We start from the raw sequence: 15,620 nt of genomic DNA on the forward strand, positions 1-15,620 counted from the left end.
GACGATCAAAAAAAAAAAAAAAAAGAAGCAACAAGCTACAAGCCAAAAACTAGTCAACAAGCAACTCACAAGCCAATTAAGCCAAAAACAAGCCCAATTTCTGTGGGTTTTTTTGCATGTTTGGCATGTCTGCTGTAGTGTCGTCATCAGTGAAAAAAAAAATGTGTGTTGATTGCAGTTTGTTACTGGTAACTAGCATCAAGCATAAAGTCCAAAATAACTGCATAATACCTTGTTTTTTATAAAGACCACTAATGATTTTGCCAATAATTTTTCCAGACGTGAGTAAAATCAATTACTTTTCTACTGTATTTCCTTGCCAGGGTAGCGCTTAGAGGATTGTGAGTAATGTGTCTTATGCTCAGACTTCACAAGATCAAATTTTGCCCCAAGCAACAAGCCATACCATTTTAAGGGAGCTGTTGTTGCTCTGCTAAAACCATCAGATGATATTGATTCAGAAAGCCAATTATCAATTGAAATATCTGTGTGTGTGTGTGTGTTTCTTAACAGAAAGCTAATGTCATCATTTGTTGCTGATCCTATCTATAGAAAGCGGACTTCCCTATGAACCATAACTCTAACTTGACATATTTTCTAACTCTACATAATTTTTACATAAAATGTATGTGTCTTGAGACTACTGGCACTATTTTTTCTCTTTTAGAGCTTTTGCCATTTCTTTCCAAGAATAATAGTCAAATAGGAACCCATTTAGTGGGGCTATCAAAGGAAAATATTAAGCCATTCCTTATGTCCCAGAGCTTCCTCCTGCGAGAATTTTGTGGACAATCTCAACAGGAACTTTCCTATTGTGCAGGCGGTCTCTAAATGGCTGTGGAGGAATTCACTGCTTAATTCTGCTAAACTTGCAATTAAAAATATATTGCTCTGCATATTAGGTAATTAAGATTACATTCTTTCACTGTTTGCCCTTCTACAATGGTCATCCCTCTCTAACCACTAAGGCCCAAATGTGGAATGCAATGAGTGGCAAAGACCAAAATTAGGTACACAAAACAATTCTCCATGCAAGAAAATTACAGTATAGTGGAAGTCCTTCCTTTAGGGTAAATGACTCTTCCTGTGACCTCAATTTCAATGTTCTTTATTTTTGTTGTAAATAATTGTCAACAATAGAAGTGAGGAGACACCAAATTTGTGTTAATCATAGGTAACTCTGGGACAAAAATAAGTAAAATCCCTCAAAATGAGGTATACTTAAAAGATATGGCAACGATACATTTCAGACATAAATCATCTTTTATCACTGTGCCTAAAAAAACAAGAGTATCAAATGTTTAAGGATTTTTTCTATCAATATAATTTCACCTCTTGTCTTCATGTGACTCCTGTCCGCTAGCTGAGTCATACTAATGTCTGTTGAGATTGTCTCACTGTGCATTTACAAAATCTGGGGTTTTGTTTTGCTTCTGAACAACAAAACGAAAGGACATTCCCCAAAAGAAAAATCCACAGAATCAAATCTTAGAATAAGGTCTCCAAAAGTCACTGGGAAAAATCCCCAAAGGTATTTTCATAAAAACATGTTTACATCATAGTCCCAGATAGTGCATGATGACACAGAAAGATTCACACACCAGAATCACACTGGTTCAGATTTAAAATAGAAATGATAAATAAATAACCCAGTGGGAACTCTACCAAAAGTCCAAATAAAACTGCCTTCCCCCTGCTCCCAAATCTAGAAATGTTTTACTACCTCTCCTTCATTATCATTCTCATCTTTAGTTCTTCTGATGAAGTTTGCCAAATGGAAATGATGAAATATCCCAATAAAGGCCATTTTCTTCTGGGCTTTTTCTACATTTAATAGAGCTTCTTGTCAGGAGATTTTTAGTTCAATTTTGCAGACTGAAGAGGTAAATGTATTTTGATGCTAAAAGTTTGGATGCTTCTGTGAAATGAACGTAATAACTTTTGGAGGGTCACCAGTCGCTAATGGAAAATGACCTTCAAGTATTTTTGATGGTCCCTTATAGTTTTGACAATGTAAGTTTCACATCCTCAGAGACAGCAGCTCAGTTTCTGCCCATAGTTAAAAGAAACCCCACTGACTTAAGTGGGGTTGCATGGGATGTGACTAAGGGCAAAGTTTGGCCCATTGAATCTTAGTAGAGATAAAATCTTGTAAAACAAACAAAGATCAGATATTGCCAAGCAAGCAGAATTTTGCAATATATATTGTTTTTTCCAAATCCCTCATCTCCATAAGAAATTAAGGCATGAAAGTTTCTTAGTCTATTGGCATTAATCATAAACCCTAGAATTGGCGACTGATTTACAAATGTAGCTTTCTATTTTAGCCAAAAACTTTAATTAGATTTTTTTTTCTTGGTGTGCAGGATGGTGCATTCTGTTCAAGCTGCTGGATCTAAAAAATGTATCCTGTGCAGATAAAATAGCATTATTAGAGAAACAGGCAGTTTCAACCAAGAGGATTATATATATAACCACTTCAAATATTCTAATTCTTTACACACATGTACACGCACACACAATTAGTATATGTCTTGTACATACAGAAGGTTTTTTGTCAGATCATAACTCATGAGAAAAATTGTTCCATGGAAAAGACAAATGGCTAGTTTTAGCATTTAGAAAGATTATGTGAATGAGCTAATAGGTATCCAATGAAGTGAAAGTAACTGACATAAGTGTTTGAGAAATTCAACTATCACCCATTGTATGCTTGTTCTGTAGTTGTGGCCCTTTTATCTAATAACACTGCATATCAGGGATACTAAAGACCCATTATAATACAAGTCTTTTGTTGCTTTATTACAGAATACATACCATCTTTTCTAAATAGCTGGACCACCATTAGTGTAAATGGTATCATCATAATTAGAATGGCAGATACTGTAAGTGCTTCTGCCAATTCCTTACCATCATTTGTCTCTAGACAGCTTGTAATATATCTTGCTAGACCAAGTATAAAGGATATCTTACTAGCCAGCTGTTTAATGTGAAATTATACTTGAAATTTATCTAAAATAGTAACTCTTAAATATTTAAAAGCAATGACCCTTTTGAAACTCTTCCATTTATTGTATAAATACTACGAGTGCTATCCATTTTGGCAGGCTCACTAATGCCACTGAAGTCTGGATGTATTTACACGGGGTCCTGACTACTCACCTTAACATATTTTATTAAAATATATTTTGAAAGGCTAAGATACACGTGCAGAGCTCTCAAAACTCTATGTTAAAAAAAACCTTTATACGTAACCCCTACACTTGTTCAGTATAGTCACACTATAATAATACCCTGCACAAACATAGCCCTTTTCATCCAAAAAGTTGCAAGTGTTTTAAAAAGGTGGATAAGTATTATCATCTCCATGTTACATATGGGGAAACTGAGGTATAGAGAGGTGAAATGATTTGCTCCAGGTCACACAGTGAAGCAGTAGTTGAGCTGGGACTACAGCCTAAGTCTCCTGACCTGAGTCCTCTGTTCTAGCTGTGTGTCCAGGAATGAAGGGAGAGTGCAGTGTCATAAAACAAATAAAAGCTCACATCAGCAAATGGTGCTAAGTACTGTTCATGGTGGCATGCACACTTTTGGTTCTATAGAAATAATAATAATGGCATATCTTCAGTGCTCTCTTTGTTAAAGCATAATCCAATTGTGGCCTATTAAATTATTCATCTTAAGAGTAGAAGGACATGGCTAGTTTTATGCACTGCCATGCAAGACAGCTAGGTTCCCTCTCATGCCCTGAGGAAAGGAGCTGCATAGAAAACAGAGGAGAGAGAAAATCTCATGGCTTGAGGAAATGTTCTTTGTGGCGGGGAGGCACACACAGAAATAGGTTCAGAAGGTCTATTGAAAGCATTGCTAAAGCCTTTTCTATAGGGTTAGATTAGATAATTTGTACTATTAAGTGCACTGGGCTAAATTCTTCCCTGTATTTCATGGGCTCACTGGGGAGGAACTCTTCCTTTCACCCACAATGCATCTGCACAGGAGTAGGGATGGATACCTTCCTAGTGCTCTATTGAACACCATTATAATAATTCCTAATAATAATACTAAGCTTTTCACAGAGCTTGGTTAGGGCATCTGCTGCCACACTAGTCTCATAGGGCAGGATCCACCAGTTTGGAAGTAGAGTCAGGTCCCTGATTTTTTGGGTGCATGCTCCAGTTAGTAGTTTGCAATAGAGGGGATTGCAGGTGATCCTTTTGGATGAGCACTAAAGTGAGATCCAAAGCACATTTCTCTTCTCCCTCTCATCATTATCTGGAACTATCCTACCCTCTGCTGGCAGTAGAGCTCAGGAGCTCACTGCACAGCCTACATCCCTTGTTCCCATCCCTTACATGGCCTTAACCAAGGATTGGCAGGCTTTTCCTTTTTACTAGTAATACCAGTGATTGGCAGTACAGTATGGTAAGGGATGCTCTGAAATAGCTCACTGTAATTTTATATTTCTCATAATCAGCTTGTATCCTTCAAGAACTGAATGTAATAAAGCACTATTGGCCATGTCCAGACCTAGTGTAAGCATGGGTAGCTCCTGGGAAGACAATGGGAGTTGTGTCCATTTTCATCAAGACTTAAATTGGTTCTGTATTTTCAGATGCAAACATTTGGGCTGAAATATACAAAGCTGCCTACAAGATTCAGAAACTCAAATCCCTTTGGGAATTGGGTATCCAAATTCCTTAGGCAACTTTGAAAATCTCAGCCCTAGAATTTTACTATGGTACTTAAACAAGAGTGCAATACAGAAGTATAGGGAATCATGCAAGATATTGTGGCAGGTTAATGTTTTAATTATGGCCAAAACTGAATGAAAAATCATTAAATCTTTTCCCCAAAAAATTTCTTGGCATTATTTTTCATATATATGTATGTATGAATATGACAATTTTTTAAATGGCAAATTATCTGGCCCACTTTGCCATTTTAGTTCTACATGGTCTCTCCATTAATAATCTATTCAGTGGATGAAGAAAGGAAAGTACCTTTGGTGTGTCTAAGAGCATCAAGTATTTTCCCAGGCTAGCAAATCAAATACAAAGACATTTAGAAAGAGAGTAAATGACAGAGATGTTGCTAACTAAAATTCTAAGGTTTACATTAATTTTTGTGGGTTTTTGTTGTTGTAATTCTTGAATAACAAGCATTTAAAATATTGTACAGCCAAACAATGTACATTTAAAACTCTCTTTTCGTGTATAAAGCCTTCAAGCTTTGCTCTCATGTAATGCCCTTAGGAATCCTTGATCAACAAATAAGGGACAGATCATGACCATTTCCTCTGCCAAAGTTCAAGGGGAGGACTTCACCAAGAGTGGTCACACTTGCAGCACTTGTGTTGCCCAGAACACAAGAACCACATAAGCAATAGAATCTACAAAAAGGCTTTTGATAGAACCATGGTACTGTCCACCTCTGCATCAGCCAGTAGAGCTGACTGGCCCTGGACAGTAGTGCATATTATATCTTCCTAAGGAGAGGAGCGGCTGCTGTATTCCTTAGGAGCTCTGTTAGATACTCTGCTTCCCTGAGACTTAGTGCTCCCACTGGGGTAGATTGACTCCTCGCTGCCCGTGGTTCAGGATCATGTATTGCCCAGGGTTCAGGATTGTGTATTAATAGCACCATCTGGCTCTGAACCTTTATACGGTTACTGTAAAGTTGAATGCAGTTCATTCTCTTTATAAAAATGTTGCTGTTCTTTCCAAGTCTATAAAGCAAAAGGAAATACCATTAAGTGACCATTAAATGTATGACCTGTAATTTTATTGACTGGAACATGGTCTTTCTGGGCAATTGGTTGCACAAACAGCAGTAGGTGACATATTTCTGAAACACTTTCTCTTTCAGCTGACTGCGGGGGACCATTTGAACTCTGCGAACCAAATACTACATTCAGCTCTAAAAATTTCCCGAACAACTACCCCCACCAAGCCTCCTGTAAGTCTCCCCTCCCCCAGATCTTCAGGAAGGATTAATACAATAAAAATGGAAATAGATTATAGGAACTATGTGCTGTGAGGAAGGAGAAGAAACCTTGCTGTGTAATTGGATGACTGTTAATTGAGGGCCATGTTGGCAACTTGCCAGGAGGCTGAGGTACCGTATGGTAGCTAGCTGATAAATTGTGAAGAAGATTGCATCCACTCTCAGTTTCGGTGCACCCACCACAGCAATATGGGAGCTGTAGTTTTTATAGGCTGTATTTCTGTCTAAAAGCAGTGAGGGTAGCAACAGGCCACACTGGAGAACTCTATGTCAGCTTGATGTATGTGACCTGCAGGCAGCACTTTAATCACACCTCCTATAAAAATTTTAAAACATTTTACGTGGAAGAACATTTATGTGTATTTTGTGAGTGGTTTTGATTGGAGGTTCTCGTCTCGCAGTGGTGTAAATCAGGAGTTACTCCACCAAAGTTAATGGAGTTACACCAAGGTAAAACTGGTGTAAGTCAGAAGAAAATCAGGCCCACAATGTTTTGATAATGTACAATATTTGCTACTGATGCTTGAAGTGAAGAAGAAAGCACAGTTGTTGCTTTTCAATTAAATTTAAATATTGTTCAGTTGTTGTAGGAGAGCTGTGTGAATTCTCTGGTGTGCTAATCACATGAAATCAAATCCTGGGGGTTTATTTTGGTCACACTACGGTATGGTATCCTACTTTCAGACACTAATTCTGCAAGATGCTTAATCACATGCCTGACTTTAAGCATGTGCAGTAGTCACATTGAGGTCACTGGTAGTGAGGCCATGGTTAAAGTTAGGTATGGGCTTAATTACCTTGTTGAATTGGGATCTTAGTATGGGACTCAAGACATTCTGAGCATTGCATGGTGCTCAGAAAAAGATTGTCAGTTACATCCTACTTATGCTGCTGTATATGTGTCCTTGGGCAATTCTGGTTACATGAGTTCTCACATTGTGGAGAAAAGAGTACATGTAAGCTCTTTTTGTTTGTTTGTTTTCTGTCAAACAAATCTTTCCCTTCAATACACCCCAAGCTGCAAAGGCTTTTTCCATAGAAGGAGCATAATTTGAATGGCCAGACCTATGTCATATGATTCTCTTAATTAAATAATGCTGATATCAAGTTGCACAGGATTTAAGTGCCAAGAAAGATCATTTGGAATTAGGCCCCTAAATATCTTTAAAAATATGACCCTTAGTAACTGATGAAAATAGGATTTAGGCTTCATAATCACTTAAATGCTTTTGAAAATTTTACCCAAGATCTTTTTCCTCATGGCCTGTCAAAATGCAAATACTATAGTAAATATAAAGTACGTGGGGGGGGGGGTGTTTGTTTTTGTTTGTTTTAATTGGTGTTGTTTTCTAGGTGTGTGGTATTTAAATGCTGGAAAAGGAAAAAACATTCAGCTTCATTTTCCATATTTTGAGCTGGAAAATATCTATGATGTAGTTGAAATCAGAGATGGAAGAGGAGCAGATTCCTTGTTTTTAGGCAAGTACCACATATTGAATTATAAGATAAATGAAATCAGGGATGATTCTAGCAATCTGATCAACATGATGGAAAAGGAATTAGTCATCTCTATTTTTATCTGTATTTTGGGATGATCCATGATACTTGGGAGCTAACGAGAAGGCATGAGGATATATTTACTTTATGTGATCTTGTCATGACTTATGCATGTGCTTAACTTTCCACACAGGAGTACTCCCATTGTAGCTCAGCGCACATGTAAGTGTTGATAGGATCAAGGCTTATGTTGCTATATTAATGTGTCAGGTTTGGAATATATACCTTACCTGTTATAAACACCTGCAAGGATGTGGGAGGCTTGGGAAATAATTACTACCCATATGTTGCTGTTGCTATCTCTTAATTTGAATATGTAATATCTTTCATCCTATGGCATCCAAAAACATCTGACAATCCATCTATTTGAAAATCATCTAACCCACCATTGCAATGTACTCATCTTTTCCTTGAGAATAGCTGTCTATACAGGACGAAACCCTGTTCCAGATGTCTTCTCTACCACTAACCAGATGACAGTGCTCTTCATTACTGACAAATCTGGAACTCAGAAAGGATTTCTTGCAAATTTCACTACTGGTTATAATCTTGGCACACCTGGTGAGTAAAGTACGCAATCTGTTGGATTTAAACAGACACAATTGTGCTCTAACAAAGTTAAGATTGTAGAAAAATTGATATGAAATTGGGAATGGCGAAAGCACTATGCAGCACGTCAGTCTAACCTTTGGATTATCTGATCATGGACAGCTGTTGTCACTGTAACATCATTTAAACAGAATATTAAATTTGACCAAATTCTGAACTGTCTAGAACTCTGTGCAGTGCCACTAAATTTAAAGCAGAATTTGACTCAGTATTTTCATGTTTACCATATTTTTTTCTTTTTACCTTTTTTTAGAAAAATAAATATATGGAAAGTTACCGACACATATTAATTATGTTCATGCCCAATAATCAGAATAGTTCTTTGTGAGTCATTTTGGTCCATCCTGGGCTGTATTTAGGCAGATTTTGTAAAATATTTAATGTGGACCTGATAAATTAGAACAGATTAGTGTACACAGTAATTATGGGCCAGATTTTGAAAGGTATTTAGGTGCTTAACAGTGCAAATAGGAGATTTTCAGAAGTGCCTAGGCACCTAACTCGCACTTCAAAAGTGTCTAGGTACCTAACTTCCATTGAAATCAATGGGAGTTAGGTGCCTAGGCACTTTTGAAAATCCTATGTGGTGCCTATCTATATTTTAAGGTGCCTTTAAAAATCCTGTCCTTTTTTGTTTACTGGGAATGGGCAAATAACTGCTCTTCCCAAAAGTGGTTCAAAAGATTTTGGCAGTGAGCAGCAGCTGAGCTATTCTGAAAATTTGGCCCTAATTTTGGATGCTGAACACTTGAAAATCTGATCCAAAGAAGTTTTGGAAACCTGGCCCATTGTGTATATAACGTGTATAATTGTTTTAATCAAAATTGTGTCAAAGGCCAGATATGTGTTTGTATGACTCTAACCTGGTATTATATCACTTATTTTACCAAAAGATAAAACAATGGATTCACCTTAAACAAAGGTATAAAATTTCAGCTACCGTAGCCAGAAAGGCAAAGTAAACTGAAGTAAACACGTTTGTCAATAGAATACGCAATTTTTTCCATTTCCTTGCTCCCTAATTCGATGTGTAAGCAATGTAATTCAAAAAAAATATATTAACTAGAGAAAACAAATGTAGCCGTATATTCTGAAGGAATGTAACCTTCTTCTGGTATGCAGTCGATTGAACTAGATTACACCTAGCTTGGTGCATGCACCCTTTCTTCCTATCCCACTGTCCCTACGCAATATTTCTCCCCAAACAAGATTTTTTTTTAAAGTGATTCATGATTTGGGGTGCCTCCAGATTTGGGTGCCCAATTTTTGAGATGCCTTAAAGAGGCCCGATTTATGGAAAGTGAAGAGCACCCAGTATCCAAAATCTCTAGTCACTTTTGAAAACCGTGGGGTGAAGTCCTAAACCCATTGAAGTTTTTGTTCCTTTCTCACCCCTCAGTTGTGTATCGTATTTAACAGTAGAACACCAGTAACTACCATGTAGTTGTTTCCATGTAATTTCTTTGTATAAATTAATTAAAAAAAAAACCCCATGTGTTTCCATAACAATAAGATACCAGTGAAGAGCCCCTGCTCATTTCATAACTACATTCACAGTTTTGTCCCTTCAGTTGGGTTGGATGATCTGCGTGATTAGTCTTACTCTGTAATTATGCTTTTGTTTCCTTCATTGTCCAAATCTTTCTGCAGAACCCTGTGGACCCAATGCTTATCAATGTGGAAGTGGGGAATGTATACCCCTTGCTAACCTTTGCGACAAACAATGGCAGTGTAAAGATGGCTCTGATGAAGCAGAGTGTGGTAAGTGTTTGTTTTCCTCATACCCAAAGAGCAATACATATATTTTCAATAATGAACATTTCTTTTATTTTTATTTATTACTTTTTATTAAAGGAAAAAACCATTCAAGAAAAAACAAATGTAAAGAGGCAGAACCTCTGCAGATGTAAATTGACATAGCTCCATTTATTTCAATGGAGCTGTGCCAATTTACACAAGCTGAAGGTCTGGCTTGAAGTCCGAGAGAGAGAGAACAAAGTGAGTCATTCTGTGACATTGCATCTAAACAGGCAAATATCCCTGTGAAAGCAGGGAGTGTCCTCAACACTTTAAGGTGTAGGCTACTTAAAATGCCAGGAGAATATCCTTTTTCAGTTGTATAGTTAATTCTACCACAGTAAGCAGGCAGATTTCTCTTCTAAGAAAACCTGTCTGACTACTGGTTACTGCAAAATGAACACTGCTTGTAAACCACTGCTCCGATGGCTGACCCACAGAGCTTGCCTAGGCTCATACAGGTGTTGGAGCAGCATTATGACTGCTTTTCAGAGCTGCTCACATGTGCAGGTTACCATGACAACAAGAGCAACAGCTGCTGTCATGCTACCATCAGTGAAGATAATAAAAAATTAACTGCACAGTACATAGTTTTGTTTCATGCAAAATGGAAATAATGGCCCCCAAATGACAATTTATGTGCAAAAACTATGTTAAAATCATGTTGGGTCTGGCAAAAAATGAAATTGCTATTTCTGACAAAGTTCTGTAGACCACAAATGGGAACTTTTAAGGGTAGGCTTTTAGACTCAGATACAAATTTGTTGCCTTTGGTTGGTTTAAGGGAAACTTGTAGGGCCAAGATATGACCATAGACGTGTGCTGGCAGCTCCCATTGACTTAAACTGGAACTGTGTGCATGCATCCAAAAGCAGAATTTGATTCTTTCCATTATTTCAGTGTGTTCTTTTTGAGTGTGAGAATGTCATTGTCTTCTTTTTTTTCTAATTTCCTAAAATAAACTGACCTGCAGCCTCTACCTACAGGAAAAGCTGTGAACATAATTATGTAGCTAAGAACAGCTGGAAAAGATTTTCAACCATTTATATTGCAGATTTAAAATATGGATAAAGCAGTCATTTCCTACCCTGTTATTATGTACTTAATCCCAAAGAGATGTTTTTGGCACAGTTTGCTTTAACACCTTCTACTGAGTTAGACATCTAATGCTGAGTGAGCTGTTACCAAAACAAAGCAAAAAAATCCACAAGAACTGGCCCTAACCTCAGTCTAAGCCTCAAAAAGAAGTGAAAAGTCAACTAGCCCTCATTTAGTCTCCAAAATTTCTCCTAATTTTGCTGAAACCCATTTCAAGATCTCAGCTGTTGCAATCAAGTTAAACTAGCTGCCATCTTCAAATGCTCTAGTTCCTGGGGCTTCTCAAGGGTCATAGAAAAGTCAACATATTCTAAGGCCTCTCTCACCTAGAGAAGCTTGTTAATATATTGAACACTGAGAGTAGCAGTTGTTTGGGGTCCAGTATCAGAACTCTCTGCATCCTGTACCAACGTTACCAAACTAAGGCCTGGTCTACACTACGAGTTTAGGTTGATTTTAGCCGCGTTAAATCGAATTAAGCCTGGACACGTTCACATGACGAAGCCCTTTCTTTCGACTTAAAGGGCCCTTTAAACCGGTTTCTTAACACCACCTCCGACGAGGGGATTAGCGATAAAATCGGCCTTAGGGGGTCGGAATTGGGTGTGTGTGGACGGAATTCGACGTTATTGGCCTCCGGGAGCTATCCCACAGTGCTTCATTGTGACCGCTCTGGACAGCACTCTCAACTCAGATGCACTGGCCAGATAGACAGGAAAAGCCCCGCGAACGTTTGAATTTCATTTCCTGTTTGCTCAGCGTGGAGAGCACAGGTCGCTCATCAGCACAGGTAGCCGTGATGGAGTCCCAGGATTGCAAAAGAGCTCCAGCATGGACAGAACGGGAGGTTCGGGATCTGATCTCCATATGGGGAGATAAATCAGTGCTGGCCGAACTCCGAAGCAGTAAACGAAATGGCAAAATATTAGAAAAGGTCTCCAGGGCCATGAAGGACAGAGGCCATAACAGGGACACACAGCAGTGCCGCGTGAAAATTAAGGAGCTAAGGCAAGCCTACCTCAAAGCCAGAGAGGCAAACGGAAGGTCCGGGGCTGAGCCGCAAACATGCCGCTTCTACGCGGAGCTGCATGCCATTCTAGGGGGTGCAGCCACCACTACCCCAACCGTGTGCTATGAGTCCCTCAATGGAGAAAGACACAGGGAAGCGGGTTCTGGGGACGAGGAAGATGAGCATGAAGATAATGTAAATAGCTCACAGCAGCAAGGAAGCGGAGAAACCAGTTTCCCCAACAGCCAGGATATGTTTATCACCCTGGACCTGGAACCAGTAACCCCCGAACTCACCCAAGACCCTGAGGGCACACAGGGGACCTCTGGTGAGTGTACCTTTGTAAATATTACACATGGTTTAAAAGCAAGCGTGTTTAATGATTAATGATTAATTTGCCCTGGCAATCGCGGCCAGTACAGCTACTGGAAAAGTCTGTTAACGTGTATGGGGATGGAGCGGAAATCCTCCAGGGACATCTCCAGAAAGCTCTCCTTCATGTACTCCCAAAGCCTTTGCAAAAGGTTTCTGGGGAGGGCTGCCTTATCCCGTCCGCCATGGTAGGACACTTTACCACGCCAGGCCAGTAGCACGTAGTCTGGAATCATTGCATAACAAAGCATGGCAGCGTATGGTCCCGGTGTTTGCTGGCATGCAGACAACATCCATTCCTTATCGCTCTTTGTTATCCTCAGGAGAGTGATATCATTCACGGTCACCTGGTTAAAATGGGGCAATTTTATTAAGGGGACATTCAGAGGTGCCCCTTCCTGGTCTGCTGAACAGAAATATTCCCCGCTGTTAGCCACGCGGTGGGGGGAGGGGTGAAGTGATCATCCCAGAGAATTGGGTGGGGGGGGAGGGGAATTAGTTGGGTTTGTGCTGCATGTTAACCCTGAAACCGCAGCCCCTCCTTTTACATCGCAAACCCATTTTAAATGGCCAACCCAACGGGTCCTTGGTATGGTTAATGATAGCAGTACTCTTTGAAACCATCCCCAGATGTTAAGAAGGTTAAAAATGCCAAAAGATTGTGTCTTACCATGGCTGCCTGCAAGCTGAAATCTGTGACCTGGCACTGCGTGAGTGATCTCTCACACCAAACAGGCAGGCCCTCCATATAAGAGGAAAAATGCGACCTTGTAACGAAAGCACATCTGCTGTGTAATGTGAACAGCAAAATGTAACATAAAAGAGTGTACCCATTGTTCTCTAAAATGTGTCTTTTTTAACCACCTCTCCCTTCTCATCCACCAGCTGCACATGTCTCTCCTTCGCAGAGGCTAGTGAATATTCGAAAACGTAAGCGAAGGACACGTGACGAAATGTTTACAGAACTACAGACTGCCTCCAACGCTGACAGAGCACAGCAGAATGCGTGGAGGCAGTCAATGACTGATTATCGAAAATCCCAATATGAGCGAGAGGAGAGGTGGCGGGCTGAATCGCGGGATGAGGAGGAGAGGTGGCGGGCTGAATCGCGGGAGGAACAGAGGAAGTTGCGGGCTGAAGATGAGAGGTGGCGTCAGCTTGCACTCAGAAAGCAAGAGTCCATGCTCCGTCTGCTGGAGCATCAAACTGATATGCTACAGCGTATGGTTGAGCTGCAGGAAAGGCAGCAGGAGCACAGACCGCTGCTACAGCCCCTGTGTAACCAACAGCCCTCCTCCCCAATGCTACAGTGTATGGTTGAGCTGCAGGAAAGGCAGCAGGAGCACAGACCGCCGCTACAGCCCCTGTGTAACCAACAGCCCTCCTCCCCAATGCTACAGCGTATGGTTGAGCTGCAGGAAAGCCAGCAGGAGCAGAGACCGCCGCTACAGCCCCTCTGTAACCAACAGCCATCCTCCCCAAGTCCCATTGCCTCCTCACCCAGACGCCCAAGAACACGGTGGGGGAGCCTTCGGCCACCCACTCACTCCCTAGATGATTTCCATAGCAATAAGTTTTAAAGTTTTCAATTGGAGTGTGTCCTTTTCCTTTCCTCCTCCCCCACCCATCCCGGGCTACCTTTCCAATTATCCCCCTAATTGTGTGATGAAGTAATAAAGAATGCATGAATGTGAAGTAACAATGACTTTATTGCCTCTGCAAGTGGTGCTTGAAGGGGGGAGGGTAGTAGGGGAGGGTGGGGTTGTAGGTTTACAGGGAAGTAGAGTTAACCGGGTGGGGGGGGGTTGCGGAGATTTCATCAAGGAGAAACAAACAGAAGTTTCAAACCGTAGCCTGGCCAGTCACAAAACTGGTTTTCAAAGCTTCTCTGATGCGCACCGCGCCATGCTGTGCTCCTTTAACCGCCCTGGTGTCTGGCTGCGCGTAATCAGCAGCCAGGCGATTTGCCTCTACCTCCCACCCAGCCATAAATGTCTCCCCCTTACTCTCACAGAGATTGTGGAGCGCACAGCAAGCAGCAATAACAATGGGGATATTCTTTTCGCTAAGGTCTAACCGAGTCAGTAAGCTGCGCCAGCGCGCTTTTAAACGCCCAAATGCACATTCCACCACCATTCGGCACTTGCTCAGCCTGTAGTTGAACAGGTCCTGACTCCTGTCCAGGCTGCCTGTGTATGGCTTCATGAGCCATGGCATTAAGGGGTAGGCTGGGTCCCCAAGGATCACGATAGGCATTTCAACATCCCCAACGGTTATTTTCTGGTCCGGGAAGAAAGTCCCTTCCTCCAGCTTTCTAAACAGAGCAGAGTGCCTGAAGACACGAGCATCATGTACCCTTCCCGGCCAGCCCACGTTGATGTCGGTGAAACGTCCCTTGTGATCCACCAGGGCTTGCAGCAGCATTGAAAAGTACCCCTTGCGGTTTATGTACTCGGTGGCTTGGTGCTCCGGTGCCAAGATAGGGATATGGGTTCCGTCTATCGCCCCACCACAGTTTAGGAATCCCATTGCAGCAAAGCCATCCACTATGGTCTGCACGTTTCCCAGAGTCACTACCCTTGATATCACCAGGTCTCTCATTGCCCTGGCAACTTGGATCACAGCAGCCCCCACAGTAGATTTGCCTACTCCAAATTGATTCCCGACTGACCGGTAGCTGTCTGGCGTTGCAAGCTTCCACAGGGCTATCGCCACTCGCTTCTCAACTGTGAGGGCTGCTCTCATCCTGGTATTCTGGCGCTTCAGGGCAGGGGAAAGCAAGTCACAAAGTTCCATGAAAGTGCCCTTACGCATGCGAAAGTTTCGCAGCCACTGGGCATCGTCCCAGACCTGCAACACGATGCGGTCCCACCAGTCTGTGCTTGTTTCCCGGGCCCAGAATCGGCGTTCCATGGCATCAACCTGCCCCAGGAACACCATGATTTCCACATTGCTAGGGCCTGTGCCTTGTGAGAGGTCTAGGTCCATGTCCATTTCCTCATCACTCTCGTCGACGCGCTGCAATCGCCTCTTCCTCCTCCTCGCCTGGTCCTGGTTTTGCTTTGGCATGTCCTGGCTCTGCATATACTCCAGGACAATGCGCGTGGTGTTCATAGTGCTCACAATTGCCGCGGTGATCTGAGCGGGCTCCATGATCCCAGTGCTAGCTATGGCG

General features: G+C 41.3%; 1 protein-coding gene across 1 annotated transcript in view; it reads left to right on the forward strand.

Annotated features, from left to right (window-relative positions):
* The window catches only part of TMPRSS15 (transmembrane serine protease 15), a 91,209-nt gene that overhangs the window by 46,294 nt on the left and 29,295 nt on the right, over positions 1-15,620 (forward strand). The window contains 4 exon segments of the mRNA XM_026652663.1: positions 5,866-5,955; positions 7,357-7,482; positions 7,981-8,121; positions 9,820-9,930. Of these exon segments, the coding sequence (XP_026508448.1) occupies positions 5,866-5,955; positions 7,357-7,482; positions 7,981-8,121; positions 9,820-9,930 (468 nt within the window).

This window comes from Terrapene carolina, unplaced genomic scaffold (genome assembly GCF_002925995.2).
Source record: "Terrapene carolina triunguis isolate 2854851 unplaced genomic scaffold, T_m_triunguis-2.0 Scaffold38, whole genome shotgun sequence".
Taxonomy (NCBI): domain Eukaryota; kingdom Metazoa; phylum Chordata; order Testudines; family Emydidae; genus Terrapene; species Terrapene triunguis.